General features: G+C 38.3%; 1 protein-coding gene across 1 annotated transcript; it reads right to left on the bottom strand.

Annotated features, from left to right (window-relative positions):
* LOC103465866 (pituitary tumor-transforming gene 1 protein-interacting protein) lies at positions 1 to 10,102 on the bottom strand. Its single transcript, XM_008411052.2, has 7 exons — positions 9,869 to 10,102; positions 8,914 to 8,960; positions 6,870 to 6,978; positions 5,082 to 5,187; positions 3,840 to 3,905; positions 1,599 to 1,645; positions 1 to 199 (listed from the first exon to the last, which is right to left on the bottom strand). The coding sequence occupies exons 1-7, from the start codon at positions 9,987 to 9,989 to the stop codon at positions 150 to 152; spliced, it is 546 nt and encodes a 181-aa protein (XP_008409274.1). The 5' UTR covers positions 9,990 to 10,102; the 3' UTR covers positions 1 to 149.
* Positions 10,103 to 12,270: the final 2,168 nt, after the last annotated feature.

Here is a 12,270-nt window from a genome sequence, read left to right as displayed (position 1 = left end):
TGATTAACAAGAGGAAGTGGAGGCTGGGCCTGGATCTGGGGGAGTGTGTCCAGCTGTGGTCTGCAGAGTTAGCATCAGGAGACAAAAAGGCAGAGATTTAAGTGAAAAGTGAAAACATGAGAGCAGCTCAGTCCTCCAGCTCAGCTGCTTCACTCGTTCTCAAACTTGCTGTATGGGTGGTCCGAGTCCCCCATGAGGCCTGCACAGAGACAGCAGAACAACACCAGAGGTCAAGTCAGGTCAACTTCTGATACATGCTCCTACCTCATCTCTGAGGAAGCCTTCATCAGTGTAGACACAGGGAATGGAGTTTTACTGGACACAGCTCTGCTGGACTACAGCCATAAATATATTATTACAATATTTAACTGTTTTATCAGGTTAAATTATTACTACTAGAACTGATCCTTTGGATCTCAGACATTTTAGGTTTAATATGGAACAGCAGTCATCAAACAATGTATTTTTGTAAGTGGACCAGTAATGGTGCACTCCACACTTTTCAGATTTTAAACCGCTTGGGAAAAAATTGCTTAACACCTGAAACCTTCATAATTTTCCAATACTTTGTCAAAAAAAGGAGTAAATAAAACATATTGAAGCTTGTGACTGTCATATGACCAAGCTGAGCCACTTTACACACACACGCACACACGCACGCACGCACGCGCGCACGCGCACAGACAGACACACGCATACACACACGCTGGTACAAACCTACGTTCTGCATCAATCTGACAATCCTTGTAATAATCTGTACAAATTGAGGCTGAACTGTTAGGACACAGGAACTGTCCTCCTCTCCAGACTGACTTCTAAGTGATGAAGGCAGGAGGCCAAACAGCCTGGACATCAGTCACTCTCCTGTCTTAGTGCACACACAGACACCCAGCTCTCACTGAGGACCAGCATTTTTACACCCATCTAATTTAAACGGATCAATATATTGATCTGATGTATATAATTCATGTGTTCTCATCTTTTAACTGTATTTAGGTTACACAGAGCCTTTTCTAATGAATACACACTCAAATGTAATTTCCTATTGTGCATAATCACCACAGATTCTATATGATTACAAATACATGCACATGTTTAGAGGGGCCCAAAGAGACCGTCCCGTTCCCAGCCGCCAGGGAGACCCATCGTTATCATCTGTTATATTTCAAAATTCCTGGTTGCTTTGGATCACACCATAGTTTCAAAATGGACTCACTACAGAGACAGCAGCTTCAGGAATCTCAGACTCTAACCCAACATAGAGGGGGCAGAATAAAGGCAAATATCAATGATACTGAGCAAATGTAGTTAGTAAACTGGAAACTTTTGAATTTGAGTAAAGCTACAAAAAAAGTCTAAAAAAATTTATCTCCAAGTTTTCTGGCATTTAACAATAAGAAAAGATTTTGGTCATTTGAACTACGCTAAAACAAGTAATATTTGGTCTGATTTAACTTCAGACGTCATAAAGAAAAATTGTGTTTGTGTCTCTATATTCAGTGTATGTAAATGTCTGTTTTCATCTGTGGCTACTAATGACAGAGCTCTCTGTTCTTTGTTAGTGGGGAAATGTGAAACATTAAAACATTAATACGTACCATACTTTCTCCGGATCTCATCGTGTCTTGACTGTCTCTCCACTTTCCTGTAGGAGACAACCAAAGAAGACAGAAAGGTCATCCTGATTGTCAGGACAGACTCAACCAATCATGTCTGACTAAAATATAAACTGGTCTGTTCTGCATCTGTTTGTACTGGCTGGGCTATAGCCTGGAGGAATAAACTGCTGCCACATCTGCACACTCAGTAAAGGATTGAAATAATGTTTTCTAGAAACTTGGTGCATTAACAGGCAGACAGATAGACCGACTTGTACGGAAGTGAGCCCTGGTACTTCTGCCACATAAACATGGCTTCCTTCAACAAGCTGGAAGTGAAAGCAGAGGTAGAGGGAAGAACACGATAAAGGTCGGATCCAGACCTCAGCTGCAGTTTGTGAAACTCAGAAGTTCCTTCCTTATGCTAAAGGCTGAGAGTCTTACAGGTTTGCAGTCTCAGGATGATCAATGGTTAACAGTTAACACAAATTCTCTAGAAAAATGGGTCAAAACAGCCCTGATTGTTGGAAGTATTTCCTATAAAATGAAGTTTATAAAAGTGAACTCTGTTTGGGATTCATTTCAATTCAGTTCAGAAATATTTTCTTTTCATCCCAAAGGGAAACTAAATGCTCCCACCATGAGTGGTGTAATACCAGAGTTTGCAATTTACCTATACATTGATTAAAGAAAGTCAAACCTGCCTGGCATGTGCATCAGTTTTCAGTCCTGAACCTCCCATTTTCTCCTCCACAGGTTTGCTTTTAGTTATCTGAACCAAACTGAAGCAGCTTCCTGAGGTCGTCAATGTTTTTCTAACAGCTGCTGTGGTTTTAGAAAAGGGATGGAAGGAAACTGAACAACATCGAGAACAACCTCAAGCTTCCTCAGTTTCTTCAGTCAGAGGCTTCTTTGGTGCAACTGTAATACAGACTGTTACAGGAGAGTCTTCCTAGCCACAGTCAGCAGCATCTAGGACTCTCTGAAGAAACTTGCCTGAGTTACAATAATTTTTAATTTCCCTCTGGGATTAATAAAGTTTTTCTCAAGTGAAGTGAAGTTAAACTTCAAACAGGAAGAGGAGCAGACTGGAGCTGGACCAGACACACATCTGAGGTGGCCTGGTGTTCCACCCATCTCTGGACTTTAGTTTTAGACTATTTTTTATTACAGAAACTGAATTTCAATGAGAACGTATCTGAAGGTTCGGCCACTTTAGCTTTGAAGTAAAATTGACAGAAGGAAGTAATAGTGAGTTGATCAGCAGCATCAGAGTTCTGCATGGAAGTGGCTACAGCTTGAGGGAGTCCAGGAAGCAGCAGTGTGTTAGAAGTCCTTCAGAGCATGACCTCCATCTCCACAGGTCATCCAGAGATGAGATCTTCTTATTACAGCACTGTCTCTTTAAAGACCAGGCTCTGATCCACAACAGAGATGTTGGTCTCCCAGGGCAACAAAACTTTAATAATTAGTTGCTGTGGGCAGATCTACCAAGACTTGAGTTGTTGAGAAGTATGATAGTTTTTTGCTCTTTTTGCTCTTGTTCTTGCAGTCCAGAGTAGAACTAACTCTTCTGTTTCTCAGAGTCTGCTCTAACAGAGGACAGCCCTGGACAGGAAGTAGTCCTCTGGTTCTGAGCACATGACCAGCAGCTGCTGCTGACACTAAACAATCCAACTGGAGGAACATTAAACTCCTCTGGGGCTGGTAGGAGCCAGACATCAGCTGCTGGTTTCTGAACATAGAACATAGAAGATGATGCTGGGTCTACATGTGAACTGAACACGACTAAAGCTCCACATTGTTTTTAAAGCTTAAATATGAAAAAAAAAACAAGTGTGAAGCTCTCAGTTTTACCTGGAGCTGGTTGGAATAATATTGTGCTGACAAACACATTGAGATTCATCAGCTCCTTAACAAACTCTCTGCTCTGCCACTGGAAACCTTTTAGTCACGTAAGGTAGCAGTTGTAACCCACATAATACTTCTACAATAACGTCTTTGTGTTTGAAGATATTCTTGGGAATTCAAAACTTATTTCATAAACAAAAATGAGGGAGGGAGGGAAAGAGACCACACTAAGCTCTCTGTAAGTTCTGAACTGAGACATCATTAAAGTTTCTGTTGAAAAGCACTGATCTGACCCAGCATCAGTAATGACAGGACCAGGACAGCTGTCACATGAAGCCTGTTCTGATGTGCTCCGGATGTTTCTACGGAGGCCTGGAGGGAAGTTCTTACCGTTCCTCAGCGCGCTGTCTGATCTCCTCTCTCCTCCTGGCAAATCTCTCCTCTTCTCTGTCAGGCCTTCACATGAAAGAAACATGAGAATCACTGCACATCACAGCTCAATAAATAACAAAAAGCCTTCAGTTTACTGGAGCTATATGGGTAGTTTCACTCACTTTATTCTAATGTGAAACAATAAGGAGGTTCCAAACTTCATTATTACATCGTTACAGATGCTGAAGACATTGAAATATAAAAGTAAAATCTAAGTGAAGCAGAAGTGAGACAGTGGAGTTCCAGGAAGGTTTGATTCCCACCAACAGTTCTGTCAGTGACTAACAGGCCAGCAGACGGCTGACTGACTGATGGGATGGTTTTATTTTCACTGCAGCACAATGACTGAACACCACACACAAATTTAAAAGCCCCATTTGGTTTAGTTCCTGCAGATTCATGAATGCCTCAACCTTGTGAGACTGAATGTAGGAGCTTCTTTGTTGTCACGACACCAAAACATTAATCTCCATCCTGAATCCATGAAAAATACTTGTCTTTGATGCTCATTTTTGGGGAGTTGAGAGGAAGGACAGGCAGAAAGTTATTTCTAGCAGAAATTGGAAAAATATAGTTAATTACTGTATCATCATACTTCTGTTTCCTTAATTAAAGCAACGAGAAAGTAGCAAACAATCCAGCAGCGTCTGCAAAAAAAACCATGTAAGCATGTTTAGCACAGGAGCAGAGAAGAAGATAGTAGTATTTGGGGCAAAGTGTTCGAAACTGACCAACAGCCTCACATGGTAGACAGTAAAACTGCATCAATGAGCTGGTGTTGGTGAATCATCAATAAGAAACTTCAAAAAACAACCACACAGATATTCATCTTTATGAAATGATCCACATTTAAATACCTACATGATCCTATTATAAGATCTTTAGATTGTTCTGGTGTGATAATGTCTTCACTATCCTGCTAAATCAAAACATATGGGCTTGAAATGACAATCTCTTTCCGTTGAAATAATTGTATAAATAATGTGTGGTTGGGTTAGTTTATTGAGACTAACCTTTAATTATTTATTATATCTCCAGCTAAAATCTCAAGCTTGTTTTACGTGCTGAAAAAACAAGAAACATCACAAGTTGGTCTTGTTGAAGTGACCAGTCTGCTTGTTCTGTTGATGTTTTGATACAATAACGCTTGAATCTTGACTTGTTGTGCTATTACAGTATGATGCAGTCATGTGACCTCACCTTGAGTTTCGGCTCCTGCAGCAGCAGCAGCAGCAGCAGATGCTGATGCTGATCAGGATGGTTCCGGCCACCACTGCCAGGGCGATGATCAGCGCTTCAAAGTTCACTGAAACACAAACACAAATAAGCTAGCACAAAACATTGTCCTGTTCAAAAGCTCCTGAAGGTTCAGCAAGAGATTAAACATCCTGCAGCACACTCAACACGTTTGGCTCCAGCTCCACCTGCTGGTTTATCCACAACACCGCAGGTTTTTCCCACTAAAGTGAAACTCTAAGTTTCAGTTTCCAATGAAACGCAGAGTTCAGAAGGGCCTCTGATCAGGTGGAGACTATAATTACTTTATATTGTCCCCAGACCCCGCAGCCTAACCAGTAGCTGAACACAAGACTACAGGAAACACAAAGTCAACATTAGACTGAAACAAATCGCGCCATTGTGGAGTGTCATGGTTCACATTAAGTCCTAAAAGTGAGTCAGAAATAAACAAGTTTAAATATGAAATATTTTTGAAGTGTATAATAAAAGCTATACTAATATCACCACTAGATAAGGAAGTAGTGATAAAATAATGAACAAGTCTGGCAGAGTCTAAAGTCAATTTCACAAAATATCAGTTGCTGTGTGTCTGAAAACACGGACGGAGACCCAGTTGGTGGGGTGTGAATCACACACATCAGTTCTCGTCTTGAACAGAAGTGTGAAGTCAGAACAGATCATTGGACTTCAGTAGCAGTCATGCTAGAAAACAATTTGGCTACATAGTCCTCATGCAGCCAACTTGCAGACACACCTGCGTTTAATCTAACGTCTCTGTTAGTCAGGAAGATAAATCTGCGCTAACTCAAGCTTAACCTTATGGAAACATACTGATAGCATTTATTCCAGTCACAAGTGACCTCCCACAATGACTCTGAAAAACTCTGAAAAAAACCGATAAAAAACCAACTGAAGTTTTATGAATAACAAATGGAAGGTTTATCTGTTTTTTAGATTGTTTAATGATTACATTTGATTTACACAATAGGATGACAGTAAATTTATTTAGACCTATTTTTCTTGCTAATAAGCTGGTTACCATGTCCAAAGATCAACATCCCATATAAGAAAATGTAGACATCTTTTTGTAAAAGTTTCATGTTTTTTTTTAATACTAAAATAAAAATAGGAATAAAATGGGTGCACTTTAAAAATGACAACAGATTTTCTGTCATATATATTGATACAAAATTGGGAGACGTTTTTTTTTTTCAAAAGCTCGGGTAATATTTGTGGCTCTAAATGTCTTACTTAGATGGACTGAGGGAAAACATGTCTGTGTGTTGGAAAGGTTCTAAACACTTAACTGATGACGTTTCTCTCTTCAGTTCAGTGAACACGGGGAACCCCCAATCTGCACTAGGTTTCAACTATAAAGCAGCTGGGTTGGACTTTTTAAAACAAATAAAGAGGAAGCATGTAGACTGCAGTTAGGGGAAGATATAGAGCCAACAGATATGTCAGAGATGGTGAAACAATTCACAGTTAGAGGAAGAGAAAGTTCTGACTGAAACATGTCACTCAACTGCTGAGGCCTGGAAACAAAAACAAAGAAGGGAAACCTTGAATTTGCCTTGTTTTAAACAGGCATGTCTATTTTTGGGGTTTTGCTTCGTTTAAATCATAGCAATAAGTAATTCCACCTTAAATTTAATCAAACTATAAGAGCAACTTCCTCTTCCCCGAGAAGGCAGTCTGAGTTTCTCTGAAAGTCAAAAGCAAACAGAGAGCGCAACAAGACCAACTCACACCAGCACACCCCCCACCGGGCCTGGGACAGCGGGCACAGCGATGCTGGGGGCAACAGCCAGGTCACGGGGTAATCTGTGCAGTTGTTGGTGGCAAAACACCAGAGACACTGTGGAAACAACATGAAAACATCAGACCCATAAGTTTCATTTATTACAGTTCACTCACTGTCTACTGAGTTATGTTAAAACAATAAGGACCTGTTAACCAGCAGGAGGTTATTCTGGGTTATTATGGTTTGATCAGAGCTCTTTATTTACATAATTAGAGTCAAATACCCACTAAAAAATAAAAACAATAGAAAAATAAAGTAACAGAATTACATTTTAAGTACATACTAATCTCTATTATCCATCAAACATAGAAGAAATAATCTTCTATGTAGGCCTGTCACGATAACACATTTTGCTGGACGATTGTCTAAAGAAATTATTGCGATAAATGATAATATTGTTTCAAGACCTTTTGACACTGATTTAATGGAAATGACTAATACATGCGATTTCCTGATATTTATTTTCAAAATAACACGTAACACTGGAACTGATAAACTAAATAAACAAAACTACCAAAATCAAAAATAAAAAGGATTCTCAGTCTCCATTAACAAAAAACGTACTTGAATAAAAACTAAGCAACATAAAGCCAAAGTGGAAATAAATACTGCATTCAACCAAGAGTGCAGATTATGAAGTCTGTATTGCCCTTCAGTAATCTCTAGATTTAAATAGAGAAAACCGGCACATCCGACTACCTAATGCAAAAGTTCACACTACACCATTTTTTACCCCTATTTTCCCCTTATGACAACCTGAGATCTTGGCCGATCTAACCGATCATCCTGCGGTGTGTGGTGGGTTACGGTAGATTGTCGTGGCCGCTCCGATCTAAATCGGGGGTTTTCCCCGACTGGGAGCTTAACGCTGAATGTGACAGGTAGCCAATCCGAAAGCGCGGATTCTCCTCCTGCTTTCTGAGGGGAAATTACGGAGGGGAATCCCAAACAGCTGACACGGCGCAACCGGAGATGATATGTGGAAACAACATTTATATTTATTTAACGTTTCGTGCAAAAAATATAGAAATGACAAGGGGAGGAGCTAGAACCAAATTGCTACTGCAGTTGATGAACCCCGCAGGTTTTCAGCTGTTCTTCGTTAACGTAACATAAATAGGTTATAATTATTTTCATTCAGCTAGGACTTTACGCTGACTCTATAGCCAAATGCATCACAGGTAGATTCGAGTAAAGCATTGATTAATGCCTGATTTTAAAATTAGTTAACTGGACTTGCTGCCGTTATTTTGTGCCCATGTGGCTGGACACCACACGGCACTACGAACCCGATCGAACCGTTATACCTAGGATTTCTGTCGGCTAATGTGTCTCTCAGGGTTTGAAAATGGGCCGGCAACTCGTATAATGTGCGCTGGACATTAGACTAAGGAAATGAGGAAGGGAGGGTCAGTGGAGAGCACCAGAGCTGAGCCCTTTTCATTCAGCGTCATCAACAGAAAGAAAAAAAGGCAGGAAGAGACGATAAAGACGATAATTAAAATGATCTCGATAGGTTTTTTTTTATAGTCCGATTAATTGATTTATCGTTTATCGCGACAGGCCTACTCAATGTTATCTTCTATAAGAATAAGAGAAAAAGTCAGATACACCAGAGACAAGTGGAACATGATACACCAGAGTGGTGCAAACTCTTCATAAGGAAATGTTACTATGACAACAAGCTGATTATTTGGCTAAGCAAAGACTAAGACATAAACAGAAAACTACATGTTTTCTGTAGTTTTCGTACAATAATTAATTATTGTAAGAAAAAAAATCAGCATCATTATTAGTGGTGAAAACCCAAACTTTCAATAAATCTAGAAAACATATTTAAAATATTTCATGCTATCGAAACCATTAAGGATAAGATATTATTTTAAGAGAAAGATCAAAGGTCAGTAAAACCGTCATTTATGACAGAAGTGGAAAAATTATGCAGGCAAAGGTCTGGATTTACAGCAGCAATAAAATCTTTTGACCCACCTTAGCATGAGGAACGCAGCTGTCACAGTTCTTGTTGATGGAACATGCTGAAAAGAGATGAAAAATAAACCTGACGAGAAAAATGTCATTTACAGCAAATATTCAGTGTGAATGCTCAAAAGTGAAGGGATAAGCTGAAATGTGATTTAAAAAAAAGCCAAAAAGAAGAAATACATTTATGTTAAAACAATAAAAAACAATAACATTAAAACAGTAAATTGCAATTTACATTGCTAACATAGTATTAATCTAATCAAAAGAAATAATTCGAACTGCAGTACAGAAGAATACATCTGACAAAGACTTTGACCGAGTTGGTTCTATATTGGCATGAGCTGATTTTATTGTTCCAGTGTCAGAAAGGACAACAACAAGGTTAATTATTATGATTCCTTTATCTTAATAAGCTGAATTGATCTTTTCCGTGACCTTTATAGCTTCAGAAGTGGAAGCATTATAAATTCATAAACACAGTTATTGGAAAATCCCACAATGTGGGACAGAGAACAGATTTGGCCACATCTATAGGCAGCATCAGTAAGAAGAATGCGTCAGAAAAACGCAGTATTTCATCAAAAAATGACTTTCACAAAGAAATACTACTATTTAGTTACAACCCGGAGTGAAGAGTGTGAAGTAATCCTTCAAAGACCACAAGGTCACTGAATCACCTGAAAGCTTCTGGAAGAAAAACAGCAAGCAATAGAGCTAAAACACAAAACGAAGTTTTAGGCCAAACAAAAGAAAGCCTTTTTGAGGTCAGAAACAGACTACCAATGTGTACACACACGCACGCGCACACACCATTCAGCTATGGCGTAGCTTCAAAATCCAGCTAAATATCTAAAGTTCATTTGCTCTGAAACGTCAGCAAACTGAAGTTAAGCTTTCATAAACATGCAATAAAAATTCAGCACGTAAAAGTTAACTTTAGAAAGAAAAAGTCGAAGCTTACGGGGTGGTGGCGGTGCAGTTGTTTGGCATTTGCCCTGGCTAGCAAAGCTAACAAGCAGCAGCCCAACAACAGACAACACAGAAAAGGTCATAGTAGCTCTGCCCGGTAGTAACATGGACATAATGAACGGAATAACCAGACGACTGGGCACTTGATTATCCGCTGGTTGACAGTGAACGACTGTGGCTAGTCTCTACCGTTTCTGTTTACTTGGACTACGTCACTTCCTGAATTGACGACACTGAAGTTAGCTTCCGAATCTGGGCGAGAGCAAAGGGACCGCTTTTCAGCATTACACCTAATCCATATGTAAAATACACTGATGCTACTTTCAAGATAGTTCATTTGGTTTGGTAAACACCTTTGTATATAAAGATTGATTCGTTTTTAGATCCATCCTGAAAACTTGCAAGACTGACTAGTCAGAGCTAGATTTATTTAACACAACTTACACACTGTTCGGGTTTCTATGACCTTGTTTAAATGTTGTTTGATACAAAATACATATAAATAACAATTATTGTGTTTCTAAAATAGCTGTCTGGATTGGAAGTTGTGCTTTTAGAAAGTTCTGTAAAATAGTCCAGCCAGTGTTTGACCAGTCCAATAAATGTAACATTTTCAAGTAGAGAATATTAAAGAGGTCTAAATTCTCTTAAAGCGCAGAGAATAATTCCTGAGTAGGAAGCATCGAATCAGAGTCCAACTTCAGCACCGTGTAGAGGGTTGTTGCGTTCAGCCTCCCTCTACGGGAGAAGGTATGTTTGATCGAGTATTCGAAGGTCTTGCTTTTTTTTCTCATAATTTTGGCATTCAAGAATAATAATTCAGGATTCTTATTCTCAGAGAAAAATCTTAAAAATTTGAAAACACAGACAAAGATGCAAACAAACATAATGACGGTGGATTGTAATTCAGATATAAGCTTTTTTTTTTTTTTTTTTTTTTACATATTTTTCACTAAACTTTACGCTAATTATTTTTTCTATATGATTTCTGTGTTACAGATTAACAGACCTGATAGTGAGGCAAAAGGTCAAGGGCATGAGAAGATGGTTTTACATTTGGACTGTTTGAGTTGACTTGTCTTTTCTTTTACACAGAGTTTAAACTAAGTTTTTTTTCTTGACAGTGTTTTTTGTCCGTTTGCTGTTACATATGCAAAATGCATGTTTTTCAGAGCTCAAAAGTATGTTATTCAAAGAATTTAAGTGATTCAAAGATTTTATCAATGAATTTAACTACTAAAAGTGTTTAGCATAATTTCACTGCTGCGAAAATTTGAAAAGTTTGAAAACACATTGAAATATTAAATAATGTAGTGGTTATAGGTCTGAGAACAAACAAAAACCAGTTGCACTTGTACACTCACAGGTAAAATAAAAAGGACACAAAATGAATATCATTCATAGATATTTATCTTAATATTAGTTGACATATATAACCACATTTACCTATTAAGCTGCAGCATAGCCACAAAACTATGTAGTTATTTTACACAGTTAAGATAAAAGTAATATTTCAAACTTACTGCAAAAGTGCTCAGAGTAGAATTAAACTCTGGTGGGAAGTCAGAAGCAGGTTGCAAACAAGCCAGCAGCAAAGGGGTTGTGTAGCTGGGACATGGTGGAGAAAGTACTCAAACAATGTACTAAAGTAAAAGTACAAAAAAATAGACAAATATGCACTCTAAAAGCACCACATTACCATTGTTTCTTGAGTAAAAGCAAGAACATACTGGCTTTTAAAAGTACTTTAAATGTTACATGTAAAAGTACTTGCTGAATGCTAATACAATATCATTAAGTGCACCTATCATATATAATTTTAATATCAGTAATGCGCCATTTTAATGAAAAATGCTGCAGATGTTTTTTTAATTGTGTTTACTCTGTGACAGTTTAGATTTAGATTTGTGATTCTATGCATCAGAATTTCAGGGACGACCTGCGTCACTCTAGCAGACCTTAACTAGTCATTTTCAATAAATGAATCAAGTGAAAACATTAATTGACCAGAAGGTGGCAGTGTTTATGCATCCACTATCAATCTGTCAGCAGGGAGTTTTTTTTTATTTTGTATTATGTTTAAGTATGTAAAGTCTGTCACTTCTGCAAATGTTCTCAAGAAGATGGAGATACCTTTGCAGAGGAACAACTATACTGTAATTTATATGAGAAGTGGTGTATTTTGTGAATCTGAGGCAGTAAAATGCTTCTGATTTGAGCTCTATTGAGCTTTTAAAACTAGAGTAGAATAGATATATAATTTGTCCCTTAGAGGGGAAATTTATATGTTTCTGCAGCTGAATGACACACAAGTTGAAGCGTTCAGATTTACACAAAGGTAAAAAATATAAAAGCAGAAAATGAAGAAAGAGACTGTACAGTGAGGAAAAATTT

The sequence above is a fragment of the Poecilia reticulata genome, linkage group LG6, assembly GCF_000633615.1.
Source record: "Poecilia reticulata strain Guanapo linkage group LG6, Guppy_female_1.0+MT, whole genome shotgun sequence".
NCBI lineage: Eukaryota > Metazoa > Chordata > Actinopteri > Cyprinodontiformes > Poeciliidae > Poecilia > Poecilia reticulata.
This window is presented reverse-complemented; position numbering and strand designations above follow the sequence as displayed.

What these genes read in the sequence shown, in the direction of transcription:
- LOC103465866 (XM_008411052.2), bottom strand. Translation starts at nt 9,989, where the DNA reads ATGTCCATGTTACTACCGGGCAGAGCTACTATGACCTTTTCTGTGTTG. An exon ending in AACTGCACCGCCACCACCCC is followed by an intron (nt 8,961 to 9,868) that starts GTAAGCTTCGAC and finishes ATCTCTTTTCAG; the next exon opens with CATGTTCCATCAACAAGAAC. An exon ending in GCTGCGTTCCTCATGCTAAG is followed by an intron (nt 6,979 to 8,913) that starts GTGGGTCAAAAG and finishes TTGTTTCCACAG; the next exon opens with TGTCTCTGGTGTTTTGCCAC.